This window comes from Sodiomyces alkalinus, assembly GCF_003711515.1.
Source record: "Sodiomyces alkalinus F11 unplaced genomic scaffold SODALscaffold_2, whole genome shotgun sequence".
Lineage (NCBI taxonomy): Eukaryota > Fungi > Ascomycota > Sordariomycetes > Glomerellales > Plectosphaerellaceae > Sodiomyces > Sodiomyces alkalinus.
Window position 1 is genome coordinate 1,919,557 of NW_021167080.1, and position 20,868 is coordinate 1,940,424.

At 55.6% G+C, this 20,868-nt stretch overlaps 6 protein-coding genes across 6 annotated transcripts in view; 4 read left to right on the plus strand and 2 right to left on the minus strand.

Annotated features, from left to right (window-relative positions):
- SODALDRAFT_330126 (hypothetical protein) overlaps positions 1 to 1,296 on the plus strand; it is a 2,089-nt gene extending 793 nt beyond the window's left edge. The window contains exons 3-4 of the mRNA XM_028611130.1: positions 39 to 119; positions 222 to 1,296. Of these exons, the coding sequence (XP_028468213.1) occupies positions 39 to 119; positions 222 to 1,192 (1,052 nt within the window). The 3' untranslated portion in view covers positions 1,193 to 1,296. The remainder of the gene's footprint in view (positions 1 to 38; positions 120 to 221) is intronic.
- A 175-nt stretch (positions 1,297 to 1,471) lies between these two features.
- SODALDRAFT_330127 (Zip-domain-containing protein) lies at positions 1,472 to 3,856 on the minus strand. Its single transcript, XM_028611131.1, has 2 exons — positions 3,390 to 3,856; positions 1,472 to 3,259 (listed from the first exon to the last, which is right to left on the minus strand). Exons 1-2 carry the CDS (start codon positions 3,640 to 3,642, stop codon positions 1,722 to 1,724), a joined length of 1,791 nt encoding a protein of 596 aa, XP_028468214.1. The 5' UTR covers positions 3,643 to 3,856; the 3' UTR covers positions 1,472 to 1,721.
- A 1,575-nt stretch (positions 3,857 to 5,431) lies between these two features.
- Positions 5,432 to 10,512, plus strand: SODALDRAFT_330128 (ABC transporter). The gene has a single exon (XM_028611132.1). It carries the CDS (start codon positions 5,862 to 5,864, stop codon positions 10,464 to 10,466), a length of 4,605 nt encoding a protein of 1,534 aa, XP_028468215.1. The 5' UTR covers positions 5,432 to 5,861; the 3' UTR covers positions 10,467 to 10,512.
- A 1,119-nt stretch (positions 10,513 to 11,631) lies between these two features.
- On the plus strand, positions 11,632 to 13,373 carry SODALDRAFT_330129 (hypothetical protein). The gene is made up of 4 exons (XM_028611133.1): positions 11,632 to 12,072; positions 12,177 to 12,410; positions 12,496 to 12,546; positions 12,668 to 13,373. The coding sequence occupies exons 1-4, from the start codon at positions 11,988 to 11,990 to the stop codon at positions 13,294 to 13,296; spliced, it is 999 nt and encodes a 332-aa protein (XP_028468216.1). The 5' UTR covers positions 11,632 to 11,987; the 3' UTR covers positions 13,297 to 13,373.
- A 788-nt stretch (positions 13,374 to 14,161) lies between these two features.
- SODALDRAFT_330131 (aminopeptidase Y) lies at positions 14,162 to 16,609 on the plus strand. The gene is made up of 6 exons (XM_028611134.1): positions 14,162 to 14,618; positions 14,692 to 15,358; positions 15,446 to 15,497; positions 15,558 to 15,884; positions 15,957 to 16,108; positions 16,205 to 16,609. The coding sequence occupies exons 1-6, from the start codon at positions 14,500 to 14,502 to the stop codon at positions 16,382 to 16,384; spliced, it is 1,497 nt and encodes a 498-aa protein (XP_028468217.1). The 5' UTR covers positions 14,162 to 14,499; the 3' UTR covers positions 16,385 to 16,609.
- A 506-nt stretch (positions 16,610 to 17,115) lies between these two features.
- Positions 17,116 to 20,241, minus strand: SODALDRAFT_376200 (GroES-like protein; the record flags this gene model as incomplete). The annotated part of the gene is made up of 3 exons (XM_028614795.1): positions 17,116 to 17,962; positions 19,115 to 19,834; positions 19,953 to 20,241. 3 exons carry the CDS (start codon positions 20,239 to 20,241, stop codon positions 17,400 to 17,402), a joined length of 1,572 nt encoding a protein of 523 aa, XP_028468218.1. The 3' UTR covers positions 17,116 to 17,399.
- Between the last annotated feature and the right edge of the window lie 627 nt (positions 20,242 to 20,868).

Below are 20,868 nucleotides of genomic sequence, written 5' to 3' on the forward strand. Positions count from 1 at the left end.
ACGAAGAAACTAGAAAAGCTGTACTGACTCTCGTCCAGACCGTCGATGCCACGCCGAGAGCTGCACCCTCCCACGGCTATGTGCCGACATCAGCCAGGACTGGGCCTACTGTCAAAAGCGTACGCCTTACCCGCTCGTTCTGGGGGATTTACATTTACAACATTTGGCTCCACTGCCAAGATACATCACAGACAGCTAACAAAAAGACCTCCCCCCGATAGATACTTGCTTTCTCGAAGGCTGTAATCTCAAGCGTGCCGCTACCTCCAGCATGTGCAGCATCCACACACCCACCTGTCTCATCCCGGACTGCCACGAGATCCGATCCGACCAGGGCCTCTACTGCCTCTCCCACAGCTGCTGCGCCAAAGACTGCGGAAATGTCATAAACGGCGGGAGCTGGTGCAAGCTTCACAAGACGTGTAAAGTCGAGGACTGCACGCAGCCGCGGGCTTCCCTGCCGGCACCCCGACCGACATTGACGACCGCCACAGACGCAGATGGCATCGGAGGAAGCCTCCCGAAACATTACGACTTTGAGGTTTGCTGGGACCACATGCCTTCCCGCTGCCGGCACCCGGGCTGCTCGGCCACCCTCGACCGGGACGCCACCCCGGGCGTCCTGTTTTGCAGTGCGCACGAATGTTGCTTCCCGGGATGCCACGCCCCTGCCCCTGCCGCTGCCCCTGCCGCCCCCGGTGATGCCGGACCAGGAGGAACAGGTGCAGGAAGGGGAGGGTACTGCGATGTGACACACGCGTGCGCGGTGGCTGGGTGCGCTGCGCCGCGGGCTTCGGATAGCGCTCTGTTCTGCGGAGTCCACCATGCGGCGATGCTGCGCGAGGCGTTGGCCGCTGCGGCAGAGCAACAGCAACAGCAGCAGCAGCAGCAGCAGCAGCAGCAGCAGCAGCAGCAGCAGATACGTGGCGGCACATATGGGACCCCGACGGAGGAGGTGCTTTCGAGGCGGTTGCGCGAGGAGAGGGATCGGTTGGAGGCCGATATGCGCTTGCGGGCCACGAGGGCTTGGAGGGACGGCATCCCTTTCACCACGGCTGCCGGGTGGGTGCCCGGGCAGGTGCAGGCGTGGGGTAAGGGGGATGGGAGTGACGAGGATCGAGAGAGGGAAAGGGAGAGAGACAGCGGGATCGGGACGAGTCCCCAGTCTTCGGACAGTACTGTGGTGATTTGAGCGGACGGAATGATACGAAGGAAAATCCGATGGGCGGTTTGGAGAGGCGCCCGGCGTGTTTGTACCTGAGATGTTGCTGATTCAAATACTAAAATACACCGAGGAGTTTGTCTTGAATGGGTAGATGGTTGAGATGTATTATGTTGATTGTCTGGACCTACTCTACGATAACGTGATACAGATCTAAATTGGGTGATATGCATATGCCTGGCTCGAAACAAAGCGGCAGATGAAGAAAGCTAAACGAAGTGAATGTATGAAAACGCCCCCCTCTCTTCACATCTCCCCTAATCCCCCTCTATACAACCTCCGTCAGGCCTGTGGAACGTGAACCGGAAAGGATTCAAAAGTCGGAGACCACCCCACCTCCTGACACCTCATCTCCCTCACTGCAACTCGACTCCCTAATCCACCAAGCAAACCGCCTCCTCCGCCTCCTCCGCCTCCTCCTCCTCCTCCTCCTCCCCCCCCTCGGAGGAACAACATTATCGCACCTCTACACTCTCACGAGTCATGCTACTCTCGCTGTTCAAGCCCAGGCACCCACAAGGCTCATACCAAAAGCACCCAAAAATACAAGCAAGCAAGCAACAACGCGCTTCTTCCCCCGCAGCACCCGCCAGCTCTCGTCGCTCAAGAAATCCTCCGCCAGCAGCTCCACAAGCGAAGCAAAGACGAGCAAGCCGGACGAGATGGCATTCATAGTCCCGACGAGAACGAGCCCGAACTCCGAATCCGGGTCGTACATCGCATGGGTGGCGATGCCGATGGCCTGGCCCACGGGCGTCGTGCAGCCGTAGGCCAGGGCCATGAGCCACGGCTGCACGGCGCCGTCGTGCCAGGCAATGTCGGCGATGCGGGAGCCCAGGGCGAGCCCCTCGAAGGTCTGGTGGAAGACGATGGCGATCAGGAGGACGACGAAGCCGGAACCCGTCGAGACGGCGAGGGTCATGCCGATGAAGATGCTGTGGAAGAGGATGCCGACCTCCAGCATCACGCATTGCAGGATCGCCTTTTGGTGTTTCTGGGCCGGCGTCAGGATGTAGCCTGGGTAGGCGTGGCAGCTCCCGCCGCAGGAGTGGGGGGCGCCGACGTCTTGGCGCTCCTCGTCGGTGGTGGTTGTTTCCTTGAGCGCGCTGTGGGTGGGGGTCGAGTCGTTCGCTGCTGCGGTGGCGGTGACGGCGGGATCTTGGTTCCGTGAGGTGATGGAAGGGTGGCGGTTGAGACGGGAGAGGGTTCGGCCGAGGCTTTCGGAGGCTCCGACACGACGACTCGACTCCTTGATCGGCGGGGCTGGGGCTGGGGCTGGGGCTACAACGGTGGTAGTAGTACCGGGGGCTGCAGCAGCATCTCCGGCGGCGGCGGCGGCAGACTGGGAAGGAATATAATGGCGGGCGGGCTGGAAGATCATCTCGATGATGGAGACGAGAAAGACGGCGGCGAGGGCGATGGCGCCGGGCATGGCCGGGTAGTCATCGACCCAGAAGCTGGAGAGACAGGGGTCGCCGAGGAGGATGAAGCCGGTGGGGAGGAGGTGGACGAAGGCGGTGGCGATGAGGACGCCTGTGCCGAAATGGCGGACGGCGAAGAAGAAGGCGGGCGGAGCGCGGAGGAAGGGGAAGCGCTTGGCGATGAGCGGGAAGGCGCAGGCGAGGAAGGAGACGGCGATCATGATGAACAGGGCGCCGACGTGGAGGGACAGGTTGTACTCGGCCGGGTCGACGGCGCCGGAGCCGCAGGTGGAGCGCCTGGCCAGGCGGGTGATGGGGGTGGGGCTATCCAGGCCAGCATGGTGTGTGCTTGTGCTTGTGCTTGTGCTTGTGCTTGTGCTTGTGCTTGTGCCGTTGATGGTGGAAGCGGGCGCGATGACAGTGGTCGAAGGGGAGAAGGCGCCCAGAATACGGAAGTAGGAGAGAAGGGCGGAACACGCCAGGACGGAGGCTGTCCAGGAGATCCAACGCCAGACTGCAGCCAAGCGAGAGGCTCGAGCAGGCTGTTGATGGATCATGGCGTGTGGACGAGGTTGGTCTGCACCACCAAACCCGTCCTTGACCGGGGGATGGGAACCTACGGATTGCCGTCAGGGAGATGTCAAAGATCAAAAGAGGAGTAGAATAGTAGTAGTTGCACAACAATTGCACAGCCAATTGATGAACAGGAATGGTAGTGATATGTATGCTAAGGTGGTTACACTCACTGTCAAGTTCCCATCGTCCCGAAAGCCGAACACCGGGCGAGTCCGGGTCGAGTTGGGGATAGGTCAGATGGTCCATCTTCTCCGAACTTCCTTCCAAGCAGGCATCGCCCCTGCCTCCGTGACGACGGGCGCGAGCATTGACGGCACCGTTCAGGTCTTCACGGGTAGTGAGATCGGCGGCGAGGAAGGGCGGATTCTGGTTCCATTCCGGGTGTTCGAGAGGGTCGTCGTCGGTGCGAGATGGGCAGTTCATTGTGAGCGATTGGCCTTGGTAGCGGTGGTAGGGTTGCAGGGGCTGTCTATAGCAGACACATCAAGTCGAAGTCCTGAATGATGGTCTAGAGCGCGCCAAAGTCGGACCTGATGTGGTGATGCTGATGGTATGTTGGTGTATAGAAGAAAAGAATGGGAAGGGGGTGGCCCATATATTTGACTACCTTACTCAATACCTGGGTAGTAATTACGTGTACAAGTTTTACCCGCACCGAACAAACGATCATCACGAAAATTCGGCGGGTCTCGAGCGTAACTCGGTCGTACCTGCCTTTCTCTGACGTCGAGAAAATAAGGTACCGAGTTGCTTCAGGTAAGGTACCTTATTACCTAAGGTAGGTATAGGGCTAAGGGGCTAACAGGGTACGTACTTCTACTTTCTGAATCATATGCTCAGCTACGTCTTCCACAAGCTTGGTGCGTTCCATTTGCAATTGCAAGTTCACAGGGTACCGTAGGAGTGGGTCTGTATCAGACAAGGCCGGAGGGTGCTGATAGGTCGCGTAGTTTTTCTGGACATGGAGATTCCGCGGCGTATGTACGTGTACGAGGGGGTTTGACTTTATACGCCGTAACCTGGTTGTATTTATCGGTTGTTATGTCTTAGTATGAAGACACAGTATGAAGACACGCGGCCGAGTCATGATCCGGCAAGTCCTTTTCCCACCGAGCCCGCTAAATCTCGTCCCGACACGATCATTACGATCACGAATCCCTCCCGCAGCGAGGGTGAACCGTCTAAGCCTCCAGGGTCTGCATGTTGAGCCGAAGCCCATCTACACGATATAGTACAGGGCTATTGTAGACCCTTACTGGTCCATTATGTACAGCACATTACACGCTAGCGGCATCCTGCTAAGGCGATCTAACTTGCGCTGTGACCCTGAAAAAGGGGCAACCAAAATCTCCTTCGAGTGAATTTGACAAGCCCCAGGGTCACATTGTATGTAATTATGATTCCGGCAAGTCGTATCGACCGCATTACGTACGTACGCCTCGACATGGCCTGCCCTTCTTGGTGGTGCATGATGTTGATCAACTGCAGCCGATTGATGGTGCAACATCGATAGGCCATGGACAAGAAGCGGTTCATGTGGGCTCGTTCACTTTGAAACAATCATCTCTCTTCCACCTGCCTCCAACCCTGTTTATCTGTTACCATGGCCAACCAATAATTCACCTGCATGCCGCAAGCTTTAATCGTCAACTGTTCGTGCTCCAATTTGCTCGGTAGGCGCGTTATCCGATTGCACCCAGAGAGAATGCCCAGCCAGGCTCCCCGTACAGTTTGATGACACCTACGATGATGCTGATGGTATGTTCGGTGGAGCCCACTTGACAGGTTAAGAAACCGGTATTCCGTACGTATCTGGCCAAGCGGCAAGCGGACGACCGAAAGAATCCGGGGAATTTCTCGTGCCGAAGCGTGATCCGTGGAGGAAAGTGCCGGGTCGAATCCGAGATGCCATGAAGTTCGGTTCTCGCAGGCTCCGAGATAACCCGAGTCAGGCTATCCGTACGGAGGACTGCAGCTACTTTACCATCTATCTCATTTGTGTTTTGGGTACCTACTTTTGTGCTTTGAGCAACCCCAAGGACGGGTACCACTACTTAGTCCGAACAATGTAATGATAGTGACAGAGGTGCCTTTCGTCCGGCAAGAGACTTGTCTAGTCGACTTGTCCAGGGTAGTCGACTTGTTCCATCCAACACCCACCCACCCACTAATAAACACACACACCGCTTTGTATAACCATCGCCATAAACCCCTTTTATTCTTCCCCTATCCCGAATTTGAGCCTCACTTGCCCCTGAACTTCCGCTGTTGTCGTTCTTCAGCAATCTCGCATCAACAAAATGGTTCGCGACGTGCTGCGTTGTTACTAGGTACCCTGGACACTGTCCCGCCCAATGCACGTGCATGGTCATGTGCTCTCAATTCTCACTTTCCGCCCCCGCCACCACATAAATCATAAGTTCAGCCCCCTGCCAAAGTCAAAGCTTCCATGGCTTGATGTGAAGCCGTAAAGCACAAAACAACAGTCTCGCAAACACATCAACTTCTCAAGTACCGAGTACAGCTGGTCAAGTCGTGTCCGCTATCCACAATGTCATGACTTTAGGACATGGACGGCGACCTTGGTGAATGGAAGTGGGTGAAAGTTGAAGCCTCCCTCCCATCACCCACCACCCATCACCATGAATCCGTTCCCCCAGGACCAACAGACCTTCCCATCCATGGCTGACGGGACTGCCGATTCGGAGCTGTTCGCTTTTACCAATTCGAAACATGGCGCCCTACATCAGATCACCTGGGGTCCCAATCTCCAGATTCTCCACCGTCTTAACGGGTCCTCTGACTCCTCCCGTTCCCTCTCATCACCTCGACCTCAGCATCGGTCCCCTGGTTTCGTCCCCAGCACCGACTCGCAGTTGGCCAGCATCAACGTCGACTACGTCGCTATCGCCCAAGCCGCTATCGCCGTCTTCCTCCTTCTGGCCGTTATTCTACGGCCCATCTGCCCTCCAGCCCCTCAGTGGTGTAGTCCTTTTGCCAAGGAAGAAGTGGAAGAAGCACAAGACCAAGAAGAAGAGGACGACTCCGACGACTCTGGCCCTGGATCACGCCGCTGGACCGTTCGGACTTTTTGGATCGTCCATCTGGCAGTCGTTGCCATTGTCGGTCTCGCAGTCAGCCTGACTTCCGTCCTGCTACCGCCTCAGGACCCCATCAAGCTGATCCACTTGATCCCATGGCTCATTGCTGCCCTCATCACCGCCGTTCAGCGCCCGACAAAGACCCCCAAGACTCTCTTGGCTCTTTACACCAACGTCTTTGCCTGCCACCTGGCTCTCCTCGAGGCCTCTAGGAGGGCCCTCGAGCCTCTGGACCCGCTTACCGTCGTCCGTACCATCCTCTCCTTTGCTGCCCTAGTCGCCGTCCTCCTGATGCCCATGAGAGACCCGAATCTCCCGGCGAAAGGAATCGCACATGCAGCCGATGTGCCCACGCGGGACTGCCGAAGCCCTGAAGACAACTTGAGTCTGTGGCAATTCATGACCGTCTCCTGGATGAGTCCGCTGATCGCTCGGGGTACCAAGACGCAGCTGCACGACGAGGATGTCTGGCAGCTGCCCTACGAATTCCAGCACAGCAGGCTGCACATGCTCTTTCGGGATTTGCAGGGTACGGTGATGAAAAGGCTTTTCCTGGCTAACGGCCTGGACCTTGTCACCATCTGTCACCTCGGCCTTCTCGAGTCGGCTGCCAACTTGTCCGTCCCTCTGTTGTTGAAAAGGCTTCTCCAGTCCATCCAGGCCGGGCCCCATCACACGGAAGCCTCGCTCCTCTTCGCCGCAGCCATCCTTGCCGCGCGTCTCGTTGCTTGCCAGTCATCCGTCTTTACCCTCTGGTTCTCTCGACGGTGCTATGAGCGATCTCGCGGCGAGATGATCACGACCATTTACGCCAAGACCCTCTCCCGCAAATCTTTCGGACAACAACCCCCGCCCAACCATCCGTCCACCACCACCACCACCACCGCCCCAGAAAAGGCGTCGCAGCAGCCCGCAACGACCGGCAAGATCCTCAACCTCATGCGCAGCGACGTGTACGAAGTCGCCCAGCGATTCTGGGATTTCCCCCAGCTCGTCACCCGGCCCCTCCAGTTCGTCTTGTCCTTCGCTCTCGTCTGGCAGCTCCTCGGCTGGCCCTGCCTCCTCGGCCTCGCCTGCGTCACCCTCGCCCAGGCCCTGCACGGGCTCGTCATCCGACGGCTCATCGCGTCGGAACGTCTCCGCAGGATCGCCACCGACGACCGCCTGCAGGCCACCTCGCAGTTCGTCGAAGGGATCCGCCACCTCCGCTGGTACGACTGGCAGTCCAAGTGGCTCGACCGCATCGCCGGCACCAGGCAGCGCGAGCTCGACCAGCGAATCGTCACGGGCCTCTGGCGAGTCGCCATCTCCACCGTCAACGTCGCTTCGGCCACCTTGTTCCCCGTCGCCACCTTCTTCGCCTACACTTTCATCGCGGGCCGAACTCTCCGGGTCGAAGTGGCGTTCCCTGCTCTCCAACTCTTCACCATGCTCGAATCCAGCTTCAAGGAACTGCCCAATCTGATCACCGTTCTGTTGAATGCGTCGGTCGCCATGGACCGGATCGAACAGTTCATGACGGAGCCCGACAAGGACGAACCTGCAACGGACGGATCGGGCCAGGCGGCGAGGACCCCCGGCATCGAATTCAGGAACGCCTGGTACAAGTGGCCTGGCACAGATGTTCCGGTACTGCGAGACCTCTGCCTCGATTTTCCCCCTGGCCTCAGCGTCGTATTCGGAAAAGTCGGATCCGGCAAGTCGGCCCTGCTCCAAGCCATGCTAGGGGAACTCGACCACGTCAGGGGCGATGCCTCCCTGCCGAACGATGCGGTGGGCTACTGCGCCCAGCTCCCTTGGCTTCAGCACATGAGCATCCGAGACAACATTCTTTTCTCGGCGCCCTACGACCCGGGCCGGTACGCACGCGTCCTCGACGCCTGCGCGCTTCGGCCCGACCTGGCCAGCTTCAAGCACGGGGACCTGTCGGACATGGGGGAGAACGGGATAGGCCTGTCGGGCGGACAAAGGGCACGCGTCGCCCTCGCCAGGGCCGTGTACAGCTACTCGCGCGTCTTGTTGCTCGATGATCCCCTCGCGGCCCTGGACCACAACACGGCCGAGTCGATCGTCCAGAAGCTTTTCAGGGGTCCTCTGGTCGAGGGTCGTACGGTTGTCCTTGTTACGCATCGGGTCGATCTGTGTCTTCACCTGGCGAATCGGTTGGTCGAGTTGGAAGACGGCTGGGCTCGCGTCCTCGATTCCGACGAGGCGTCCAGGGAGGTGGCCAAGTTTCTACGACGGGAGGAACGAGAAGAAGTTGCTGCTGCTGCTGCTGCTCCTGCTGCTTCGACCGCCCACGACGATCAACGGCCATCGGGACTGGATGACAACCAAGAGGAGGAGGAGGAGGAGGAGGAGAAAACGGTGCCTGACAAATTCATCGAGGAGGAGCACCGCCGCGACGGTGGGGTCATGCTCTCCGTCTACTGGACGTACATCAAGGCCGGAAAGCTGAGGTGGTGGGCGGCTTTGATCGTTGTCTTCGGTCTCTACCGTTTCGGCAGTCTTCTCAACTACTGGTTCCTCAAGGCATGGGGCGAAGCCTATCGACCAACAACTGCGTCGGCATCCGCGTATGCCTCTCCCTCGGGCTCCTTTGTCGGCCATCTGTTTGACCGGCTCCCCAACCCCGAGAGCGATCTCCGGCCGTGGCTCCTCACATACCTCGGCATCGCGCTCGGCCAGACGCTCGTCTTCGCAACGTCGGAGGGACTCCTCCTCGTCATGGTGTACCAAGCGGCGAAGCACCTCTTCATGCGCGTCATCGACCGCGTGAGCTCGGCGACGTTCCGGTTCTACGACGTCACCCCCGTCGGGCGGCTGATGAACCGGCTCGTCTCGGACATTGGCATGATCGACGGCGGCATCATGGGACCGCTTCAACAGGTGGCCTGGTGGGGTCTCGCGTGGTTATCGAGCATGGTCGTCATCGCCTCGGTCACGCCGGCGTTTCTGCTATTCTCCACCGCCATGACCGTCTGGTTCGTCTACATCTTCACGCGGTTCCTCCCCACGTCGCAAAGCCTACGGCGACTCGAGATGGTCTCGCTGAGCCCCCTCATGTCGAATTTCGGGATCCTCCTCGACGGCCTGGCGACGATCCGGGCGTTCAAGGCGCAACCGCACTTCCAGGACCGGAACATCGCCGTCACGGACGCGTTCCAGAAGATGGACCATTTCTACTGGAGCCTCCAGGCCTGGCTGATGTACCGCTTCGACGCGCTCTCGGCGTTTTCGACGTTCGCCCTCACCCTCCTCGCCCTGTACGAGGGCTTGTCGCCGGGCCTGACGGCTTTCGTGCTGACGACGGCGTCGCAGTTCGTCGAGGCGACGCACAACCTCTGCAAGCAGTACGGGACCCTGCAGATGGACTTTGTGTCGGTGGAGCGCGTCATCGAGCTGCTCTCCCTACCCCGGGAACCGCAGGGCGACGTGACCCCGCCGGCGACCTGGCCGACGAAGGAAGACGACATTGTGTTCGACAACGTCACGCTGCGGTACGCGGAGCACCTGGACCCGTCCCTCGCCGAGGCGTCCTTCCGGATCCCGGGCGGTTCGACGTGCGCCGTGCTCGGGCGGACGGGATCGGGGAAATCGACGCTGGCGCTGTCCCTCCTCGCCGCGGTGCATCCGTCGCGAACGCGACGTGAAGGCAGCATCCGCGTCGGCGGCGTGAGGCTCTCGGAGGTGAACGTGCACGCCTGGCGGCAGCGCGTCAGCTTCGTGGCGCAGGACCCGGTGCTCTTCCCCGGCACGCTGAGGGAGAACCTCGACCCGCTCGGGCACTTTGCGGACGAGGAGTGCGCGGCGGTGCTGCGGCGCGTGCTGGGCGCTGGGTGGGAGCTGGGTGCGCGGGTCGACGGCGGGGGGCGGAACCTCAGCCAGGGCCAGCGGCAGCTCGTGGGGATCGGGAGGGCGGTGTTGAGGCGGAGTCCGGTGGTGGTGCTGGATGAGGCGACGGCGTCGATTGACAAGGAGACGGCGGCTCGGGTGCAGGAGGTGTTGAGGGAGGAGTTGCGGACGAGCACGGTGGTTACGATTGCGCATCGGCTGGAGGCGGTGAGGGGGGCGGATTACTACTTGAGGCTGGATGGTGGGCGGGTTGTCGAGCAGGGTCCGGCGGAGAACCTGGGCTGTTTGTGATATTCATCCCGAGGCTCCTGTAGCTTGCCTGGCTTTGGCCCGCAGCGAGGATAGAAGTTGAGAGTTCAAGAAGCACAGCTCTACACGGTATAGTAAAAGATCATCTAGCAAGGTTACAAGTGCAGCTTCCGAGCAATCATTCATTACTCTTCTTTGACCTTTGGTTGCCCTATCAAACCTATCATTGTCTCATTGTCTTCTCGGCCTTCCCAGCTCGGTGTTTAGTATAGCCCCTGGACCTTAGACTATTGAAACATGATAATTTCGGCTAATACGGTCTGGTGTGTATTCGCTGTGGGAAGTACCTGTGACTATTTATCCTAAGGAAATAGGGCTTGGCAGGGTTACAGGTACAAGCCGATTAAGTAGCCGGACTCACCCGGAATTGAACCGAAGTCTGTTAGATATAGCGTAACTTGAACTGTTGAACTACCTATATAAGACACCAGAAATACCTACAGTGAGTGAGCAAAAGTTTCGGGATAACCCAAAGTAGAATGCTTCGAACCTTTTGGGGACCACTTGCTTCTATTAGGGCAAAAACCATATTATATTGCAAAAGTAACGAATCACTGGATCTTTGAAATGTACCGAAATTATTGCTCACCCGCTGTATATAAGGGGGGATTCCCTTTTGGTGTAGCGGTACGTTTTTGGTCTGACAGGAACCGTCTAAGTAGGGACAAAATTGAAAGGGTAAAGTAACCCAGGCAATTGTCTAGTTATGTAACCTGCAGGACCGTTAGGGAACTTGTCAGATGCCATCTAACAAGTATCGTGGGATTGTGCAGCGTGCTATGAAGAACGAAGACGGAGGAGTCTGATATTAAACCCCTATAAACGTTTCCCTTCCCTAAGTAGAACGTCCAGTCTACTCCTGAGCTGTCTGAAGTAAAACGTGTCTTGCTGAATCAAGGCTCAACCGTGACCGCAAAGCGCCGATGCATGTGCTTTATGGATGTCCAACCGGGAGGATGCGGGATGCCACTACAACGCACTCATGGTCACTGGTCTTGCCGCGTCCCATCATGCCGCTGCATGTCAGATCTTAGTTATGCGAAATTGGTTCTCAGCCCCCAAAGCGGAGCAGAAGTGAAGAATTTCTCGGGGGTTTCCCTTTTTCCTTTTTTTTATTGCTTTTCCCCCCCCTTCTCCAATGAGCTGGGGAAGCGCTGGGATATGCCCTGCATCCCCGTTCAAGTCCACTCGCCGCTCCCCCTGTTCCCTCCTGACGGGATGAAGGGCTGAAGAAGACCCGCTTGGCGGGGAGCCTGTTCTTCTTGGGTGTCAGATCACCGTTTCTGTTTCTTTTCCCCTTTTTTCACCTAACTATTACCCTGACGAACTCGACGCTGCCGATAACCGACTTCCATAACGACCCATCATCCCACGCATGCAGCCCTACCATTGAAAGACACTCGATCCAGATTCCAGACGTTCAGTGGAAAAAGGAGGGAGAGAAAAAAAGACACAGGCAGAAAGAAAAAAGGAGAGAAGACGCTCGCCAGACGCTCGCCCATCATGGCGGACTCTTTACCATCGCCAACGGAGCACAACTTTGAAACAGAGTCCAATTTTATGGGATGGTTTCTCCACCCCACGAGCAGTAAGAACCAGACGGCACCTTAGGCTCTTAGCCTTCAGTGTTTCCTCTTCAGAACGCACCGGAGGGGTTGGACGGGCTGACGGTGAACACTCCGAATTGGATAGCGGAGGCGATTTTGTGCCTTGGTGATGGCGAGCACTTTGAGACCTCGGGCCGGTTTGCCGCCTGTTGTTTGCACGAGCCGTGTCCCATGCCGACGCTCTGCTCGGCGAACACCTTGAGCTTCAACAACGCAGACATTATGGACTGCGGAACAGACTTCTCCTGCGTAACCATGACGCTGTACCAGACGCCGGGGTCCGAAGGTTACCCTACCGCCAATATCATGTGCGGTGTCCGTACGTCTTCACCATCCTCACCGGGGCTGATCATCCCCAGCAAACGTGATGTGCTGACTTGGGCGCTCGTGCTGGATACATGTAGACTGGGCAGCACATACCATCTACCGACATCTTCCCCCGGAACCAACAACAAGTATGTCTCAACTTGAACCGACCTGTGCTGTCTATGGCCGTGCGTGGTTCTTCGGTGGAACCACGGCTCGGAAACACCCAACTCCTCAACTGCTGACATTTGGTGTCTTAATTTCCCATAGGTCCCGACCCTTCACCCTCTACCGACTCCCACCTCACGTCTCAAGCTCCCACATCACTCGGCTCCGGCAGCAATCATTCCAACGACGACAGCCCCAACCAAGCTTGGATCGCCGGCGCCGTCGTCGGTCCATTAGGAGCCATAGCAGCCATCCTCTTCGTCATATGGTGGTGGCGACGCAGGATAGACAAAAAGCAAGACCAGGTCGCGCAAGCCGCAGCCGCAGCAGAAGTAGAAGGAGGGGGAGGGGCAGAGGGAGGGGGTTCCTTCACGTCGGGATTATTAGGTCCCCAAAAGATGGAGTCGGATCAAGGGACGACGTGGTCCTCACGGCATACCGCGTCCAACCGCACCAGCCCGGCGTATTTACACGGGAAGTACCAGAGCGTCCCGAACAGCAGCACCAGCCCCGGGTTCATGATGCCTTACCACTCCTCCGCTCGCTATCAACCCGCGCAACCTTCCCCGCCGCCGCCTCATATCTACCGCGACGCGACGCCGACCGAGCTCGATTCCGGGTTGCATGGACAGGGCCACGCGGCGTCCGAGCTGCTGACCGGGCAGATGTACACGTACACGCCGGAGCTGAGTGGTCCGACCTTGTCGGAGTTGCCGGATACTCGGCGGTAACCGGCGACGGTCTGTCGGACTTTTTGTGGCCTGGGATGGGAAGACTTTGGAGTTGTAGTAGGTTGACCTGTTGAGAGGACGAGGCCTCTCGTATATATATATATATATATATATATATATATATATAGATAGATAGATAGATAGATAGATAGATAGATAGATAGATAGATAGATAGATAGATAGATAGATGGATAGATAGATTTGGAATTGCCTGTCGTACAGGTAAGGTGCAGACAGAGCACAGGAATACCCGAGTTCTAACGAACTCCAGCGAGGAGCATTGGCATTGGGAATTTGAGCTTCAGCGTGCTTCACAGCCAGCGTGGCATCCTTTTCAGGATTGGGTTGTTACTGGAATCCGGAGTGGATATATGGATGCATGTGTGGTGGTTCGGTCACGAGTCGAGAGTCAGGGGATAATATTTCAATGTTCTGTTTTCAGTGGAAGTCACCGAGATGCAGTCTGGTCGAATCGAAGTACGGTTAGGCTCTGCGGGAGCTAAGAAAATGGCTTTCGACGGCCCAAAAGCCAAAATGCTTCTTATCAAAGAGAAATGCCGAAACTCCTCCGTTTTATGCAGACTCGACGTGACGAGGCCTCTGATAAAACCGGGGTGGGAAGCGGTTCAGGGGTCAGAGGCTTAGAAGTCAGTTAAGAGGCACCCGAGGAACACAATTCAACTGGCCTGTTGGCTTCTGGAGCTTCTTGGCATCCCCCTCTAAAGCTCACAGGACCTTCCTGATCAAGCAACTGCCGGTGCAAGCGGCCTGGATCTGCATGTGGCCGGTGGGACGGCCCTAACATCTTCGCCATCAACGTCTTTGTCACGCCCTTTTTCTCCCATAATATCCAACTTGTTGTACCGGATAACCACCAGGACCTACGAGGATACAACAGGGCAAAGCCGGCACACCATTACTCTTTTGAGAAGGTATCTACGGGTACTACGGCCATGGTTTTGCAGGAGAAGAAGCTGCAGCTGCATGCATGGATATGGTGATTCGGTAGCTCTACGAATATCTCACCATTAATACCCCCTCTAACCCGGGGAGCCCTCGAGTAAGATACCGTCACCTCTCTCTCAAAGCTTTCCAATTCCAATTGAAATTCGTGCGTTCAATTGTCGCCGAACTCTGGATGCACGTTTCGTCGAAACCGCGTCGTCTTCTCATCACACTCTCAGTCTCTCACAGAGGACATCATGAAGTTCTCCCAGAAGACAGCGGCCGTCTTGTCGGTGGCCTCTGTGGCCACTGCTTCAACCAAATGCAAGCCCAAGCTCGAGTCGGAGAAGATCCAAGCCGATATCAAGACTGAGAAGTACTGTAGGCTGCCAATTCGGAGAAAGGAAACCCACCCCGTTCTGATATTGACTTTGCAACTCTCCCTCCAGCCTCATGTCGCACCTTGACGCCTTGAACACCATCGCCTACGAGCAGGGCAACGGCAACCGCGCCTTCGGCCTCCCAGGCTACGCCGCCTCAGTCGACTACATCTGGTCCCACATCAACAACGTCACCGCCACCAAGGCCTGGAAGCAAGACTTCCCCGCCTGGTTCGGCTTCGTCGAGTCCATCTCCTTCCAGGTCGACGACAACGATTACTACATCTACGGCCTGACCTACTCCCCCTCCACCCCCGCGGAGGGGCTCACCGCCGAGCTCGTCCTCGGACCCCCCGGCGAGGCGGGCTGCTACAGCCAGAACTACGACGGGCTGGACGTGAGGGGCAAGATCGTCCTCACACAGCGCTTCCGCTGCCCGACGGGCGGCACCTTGGCTGGTCGTGTGCGCCCCGCTGCTGAGAATGGCGCTGCCGCCGTCATCATCTATCACGACCTCACCACCACCCCGACTGCTGGTTCCCTGGGCGAGGTTGACCTGGAGGGTTTCGTCCCTGCTGGGTTCATCACCTTGGCTGACGGCGAGGCCCTCGTCGAGCGCATCGAGGCGGGCGAGACGGTGGAGGCCTATTTCCAGCAGACGCAGATCGTCGAAGAGCGCATCACGCAGAATGTCATTGTTGAGACGGAAGAGGGTGATCCTCATAACGTCATTGTCGTACGTAACCCCTCTCCCCTGTTGCCATTCCAATGGCCCGTGGGGCACGGGGTTATAATTATATCATCTTACTAACAACACATGAAGCTCGGCGCCCACCTGGACAGCGTTCAAGCTGGTCCTGGTATCAACGACGATGGTATGAAGCTCCTCCTTTAACGTTATCACACCTCGGTGAGGGCTAACAGCACGTTTCCAGGCTCCGGCACCAGCGCCATCCTCGAAGTCTTCAAGGCCCTCCAAAACTACCGCTTCAAGAACAAGGTCCGCTTCATCTGGTGGGGAGCCGAAGAAAACGGTCTCCTGGGATCCAGGTACTACTGCACCCACCTCGAGCCCCACGAGATCGATGACATCCTGGTCTATCTCAACTTCGACATGGTTGCCCGTGGCTACTTTGGCGTGAGCGACAACGACGGCCGCGCTCACGGGTCCGTCGCCCCCGCCGGCTCGGAGATCATCCAGGACATTTACCACGGTTTTTTCGAGTCACTGGGCATTGACGTTACCCCTGCCGTGCTTACCAGTAAGTGAACGGAAGAGCGTGATGTTGAGTGAGGGTGGAATATGCTGACGATTGTCCAAAAAAAAAAATTAGACGGCTCGGATTATGCTTCCTTCTGGCAACACCTGAACAAGCCTTTCGGCTTCCTTCATACCGGCACTGGTGTTGCGCAGGATCCGTGCTACCATCAGGAGTGCGATACCATTGAGAACCCGAATCCGGAGACGCTGACCATCAATGCAAAGGTAGAAACTAATTCTTCCATTCACGTTCTGTGTCTCTTTTTTTTTTATTACTCCTGAATATGCGGCTCAACTAACGACGGAACGTTCTTTTCCTAGGCTGCTGCCCACCAACTCTCCATTCTTGCCATGAAGGGCCACGAACTCATTCCCAAGACTCCTGTCAACGCCACCATGCTGCCTCTCCTCCGCTCCCGTCACGTCGGGCCCGAGCTAGACGCTATTTACTCCCTCGAGGCCCTTGGCGAGAGGCACTTGGGATGCGGTCACGACCTGTAAATGCGATTCGGACAATCCAAACATACGAAATGATGATACGGAAGGACACAATCACATAGCTATTATTAGCCATGATGGGAACGGAAATATTAAAAGATGTCTGTACTGCGGATATACAATGCGACACCAAAGAGCCCAAATTCTTTCCCCAAGTCTTCCACAGCACGCAAACTGCGAAGTCCAGAATCCATGACTTATGATCAGAGCCTAGACATAATGGCTGGCCCGTGATCTTTTATGCTACGATGCCTCTGTAGTAGAGTGAAATTTGTATCTTCACGTGGCTCAAGCCTCGGTAGGGGATTTTGTTACTTGTGCGATGTAAGAGAAAATTGGACATGTTCCTATGTTCATAGTACTTGGTAATACGAGAACTTCTAAACTATAAACATTAAACATTTATATCCACTTTAGTATCAGAAACTGCCTTATCTTTCGCCCTTAGGCCTTTATTTGACTGAAATGTGAGAAATATTGCCCGTATAATAGATTAGCACTTAGTAGAGGCTCGACAACGTCCTCCTTATTCAAACTGCAGCCAATTATCAATAAGCTAACTTACTTTATCAGACTCATACTAATACTTAAGGGAGGATACCAATAAGGTTTGCGTTCTGGGTTCATTCCCTTATTCACGAAGTTCACTCCAACAGGCATATACCATCTAGGGAGAAGAATAATGCAAGTTTGACAAGTTCAGTTTAAGGAGCAGCGAATTCACATATCATGGTTGGGTATAAGCCGGTTATTAGGCAAGATTCACTTTATTTCTTGCCCAGGGGCGTTGGCTTTGTGCTAGGAAGCCAGTCGAAGTAGATACCGAGTCACCAAAACAACAGACCTGGGTTACCAAAGACTAGACACTTAGGTCCTCAAAAGACTAGACCTGTATCCCAAGCCAATAGATCCATGACTCCTCCAAAGAAAGACATGTGACTCGAACCAATAGATCCCTGACTCCAAAGACAGACCTGGGTGCCAAACCAATAGATCCTAGCTCCTCGAAAGAACAGAATCAGACGACCCGGATAGGCTGCATGTTTTGGCACCTGGCGCACTTCTCGTTGACGTGACCGCAGCGGCAGCGGTAAGCCCAGCCACCAGCGGTTCTCTGCTTGTTGGCGAAGTCGTTCCACGAGCGGCAGCGGCAGCACTCCCACTGGTAATGCGTCTCGTGCGCGGGCAGGGCGGACCAACTGCTGCTGGCAGTATAGTTCTGGTTGACGGAGCGCGGGTCCGTGTATGCGTAGTTGTGGCACGGAGCGTTGTGCCAGTTGGCAGGGTTCAGCCAGTCGGGGACTCCGGCGTTGCCGTTGTTGTTCCCGCCGTTGTTGTTTCCATTGTTGCCGTTATTGTTCCCGCCGTTGTTGTTTCCATTGTTGCCGTTGTTGCCTCCCCCACGGCCGCTGCCACCGTTATTGTTGCTGTTCCCTCCGCCGCGACCACTGCCGCTGCCACCGTTATTTCCTCCGCCATAGCCGCTGCCTCCGCCATAGCCGCTGCCTCCGCCATAGCCGCTGCCGCCCCAGCCGTAGTTGCTCATGTTGCCGTTGTGCTTGGGTATGCCTTCTTGGCTTGCTTATGAGTGGATGTAGTTGATAAGTTCTTGGATGTGTTGATGCTGTTGATAGTGTGGAAGATTTAGGAAGAGTGGAGGATGTGGAAGATATAGAGGTTGTTAATGAGGTTATGGGATAAGTTTGAAGAGCCCCGGCTGGTGGGTTGTATTTATATTCGTCTGGCTTGCTTCACACACGGCTCTCGCACAGTGACTTAGGCACCCTGTAGATAATAACAGAGTTAGCTCTAGGCAGCCCATGGATAATATAAGAGAGTTACTCACTGGTCTGCTATTAAACTTGTAAACTGAATCACGGACATGGTAGTAAGTCTGTAATTCACTTCTATATAGTGAGGAGTGCACCTTAGGGGTTAGTCGCCGTGATTAGGATAGTCGGAGACACTTTAGGTATAGCTAAATTCAGTGACCTGTGCAGAGCTAGGTATTATAATGTAACTAAGAGAATCATTGGAGTTATATAGAATAAGACCTTTTGCTGAATAAAACACGATATTGAGAATGCGTAGCGTCATTGAGTCCCTATTAACCCACCTTCTCTCTGTCTTTTACAATGCTCTCAGAGTATGGATATCTACTTCTACTGTTTTTCTTATCTGATTATTGTTCTTGGACGTTACGTCCTGGAAAGGCCATTGTTTCAGCTCAGGGGGGGTTACTATCTACGAACACAGAGGATGATCGAGTGGATAACCAGCACGATAACCTCCAGTCGCTAATAGTAATACGCTGCACTATGGTTTTAGCCTAATAGTCCTTAGCGTTTCTGTGGTTATGGACAGTTTACGTGACCTCTAAAGCTTCCCGCGGTCAGTTACGGTATAGCACTCTTGCGCAAGGCTAAAAACTAAAGTACGTGCTTGAATGGCATTGTATACTGCGTTTTGACTGTTTCCCTCTTATAACTAATGCTTTATTTAACTCTTGGTTGAATTTCTTTTACTCTGAGAAGTTATGTCTATATAATATATGTTCACCTAGTATGTTAACACGAAACATACAATTTTATAACATTGAAATAGGTAATGAAAGAGTCATTATATCTTCCAACAACAGGCTAGAAGCATAGCCAAGACATCAATGCAAAATTATATCAGATAAGTTAAATGGCCTCTCGCCTCCAGACTGCTCTTAATCCATAACCAGGACACTCCGAAACCGGACAGCACCAGACGTCGTACGTTCCCAGGCCTTGGGGGCGTCGAGGAAGCAAAACGGCTCAATCATGCACTCGACATCAAAAGTGTTGGAGAAATCAATAGTCTCCTCAGCATCCAAGGTACTCCCCGTCACCCAACCCTGGAGAGAAGAGGCCCTCGTGATGAGATGGTTGGTATTGATCTCCACCCGCCCAGCCGGCGCGAGGAGGACAAGTCTGCCAGCAGGCTGCAGCGCAGCAGTCAGGGGCTTGATGGCTTCGGCGCTGGGAGCCGTGGCGACGATCAGGGCAGCGCCGCCTAACCTGTTCAGTTCCCGCACCGGGTCGACGGAGCTCGTGTCGATGTAAAAGTGCACGCCGAGCTTCTCCGCGAAAACCCTCTTGGAAGGGGACGAGCTGAGGACGGCAACCTTGTAGCCCATCTTGTGTGCGTATTGGATCGCCAAGTGGCCCAGCCCGCCGACGCCCTGGATGGTCACCAGGTTGCCCTGCTCGACGTGCATCTTCCGGATGCCGTTGAAGACGGTGAGGCCCGCGCAGAGGAGCGGTGCGACCCGGGCTGGGTCCAGGTCCGAGGGTACGCGGATGGTGGCCTCGACGCGTAGTACGACGTACTCTGCGTACCCTCCGTCGCGGGTGACGCCGTTGTAGACGACGTTTTCGCATGTTTGGAACTGACCGCGCCTACAGGAGCGACAGGTGTTGTCGTGGCCTTTTCTTTGAACAAGTCCAAGGACCAAATCCATCAGCTTTCCGCAACTCCTGGACTCTTCCCCTTGTCGCTTTCGATGTACATGTTTCGTACGGATACTGCACGAAGTTCAACTCACCTCCGTGAAACGCTCCGCCGACTCGATCTCCAACGGAGAAGCTCGTCACGCCTGGCCCTAAGGCAGCCACGTCACCCACAATTTCATGGCCGGGAACCCGGGGGAACAAGTCTCGCCCGTGGTCGCCCTGTTGGACGGCTACGTCTGTGAAGCACACTCCGCAGGCACGGACTTTGACGAGCACCTCGCCACCACCCGGGAGTTGGAGCTCCCGTTCTTGCAGTTGTAACGGAGACCCGGCGGATTCGACCACCCATGCTTTGTACGTTGTGGGCAGGGAATCTCCCATGGTTGAGCAATTGGAATCGCTTAAAGACGTTGAAATACGAAGATAGTCGGGCGTTCTCGTCTAAGAAGGACCGGGGAACCTACGGAAATGCAAGAGAAGAACAACGGCCCTCGGGACCTCGCAGTCAACCCCTCCTCTTATAATCCATCCACTATTGATCATACATGTGTTGACAGTCAATAATGGACTGGACTACGTCATTTCAAAGAGCAGAAGGAATATAATGGAGTTAGCTTCTTGGGATATTGCTGGAATGGACTACTAAACTCACCTCGGTAGGGGACCTCAGAATTTCAAGTGTCATGAGATGAGTTTCAGTGGGAATGGTCTCAGGAGTGCGCGTCATCAACTCATGAAATAGATTCTAAGACCAAGTCTTTCCACGCCTGCAGGCCGCAGCTTCTCATGCTCGTCGGGCACCCAACGTCAGACAAAGGTCAAGACTACCTTAACTCTCAGGGTTGTACTTGCTACGGAATACATGTATCTGGATGAGTGTGGACAGAAGTCATCAGTACGTCTTCCTCAGTTCCTCCTCTTCGTCACGAGTCACGACTCACTGACTTGGAACTTATACAGTATAGGTTACTGACCCGACACACTGGGAACAGCTCAACTACTGATAAA

What these genes read in the sequence shown, in the direction of transcription:
- SODALDRAFT_330129 (XM_028611133.1), top strand. Translation starts at nt 11,988, where the DNA reads ATGGCGGACTCTTTACCATCGCCAACGGAGCACAACTTTGAAACAGAG. An exon ending in GTTTCTCCACCCCACGAGCA is followed by an intron (nt 12,073 to 12,176) that starts GTAAGAACCAGA and finishes CGAATTGGATAG; the next exon opens with CGGAGGCGATTTTGTGCCTT. An exon ending in TCCCCCGGAACCAACAACAA is followed by an intron (nt 12,547 to 12,667) that starts GTATGTCTCAAC and finishes AATTTCCCATAG; the next exon opens with GTCCCGACCCTTCACCCTCT.
- SODALDRAFT_330127 (XM_028611131.1), bottom strand. Translation starts at nt 3,642, where the DNA reads ATGAACTGCCCATCTCGCACCGACGACGACCCTCTCGAACACCCGGAA. An exon ending in GGGACGATGGGAACTTGACA is followed by an intron (nt 3,260 to 3,389) that starts GTGAGTGTAACC and finishes GGCAATCCGTAG; the next exon opens with GTTCCCATCCCCCGGTCAAG.
- SODALDRAFT_330131 (XM_028611134.1), top strand. Translation starts at nt 14,500, where the DNA reads ATGAAGTTCTCCCAGAAGACAGCGGCCGTCTTGTCGGTGGCCTCTGTG. An exon ending in TCCTGGTATCAACGACGATG is followed by an intron (nt 15,498 to 15,557) that starts GTATGAAGCTCC and finishes GCACGTTTCCAG; the next exon opens with GCTCCGGCACCAGCGCCATC. An exon ending in TACCCCTGCCGTGCTTACCA is followed by an intron (nt 15,885 to 15,956) that starts GTAAGTGAACGG and finishes AAAAAAAATTAG; the next exon opens with ACGGCTCGGATTATGCTTCC.
- SODALDRAFT_330128 (XM_028611132.1), top strand. Translation starts at nt 5,862, where the DNA reads ATGAATCCGTTCCCCCAGGACCAACAGACCTTCCCATCCATGGCTGAC.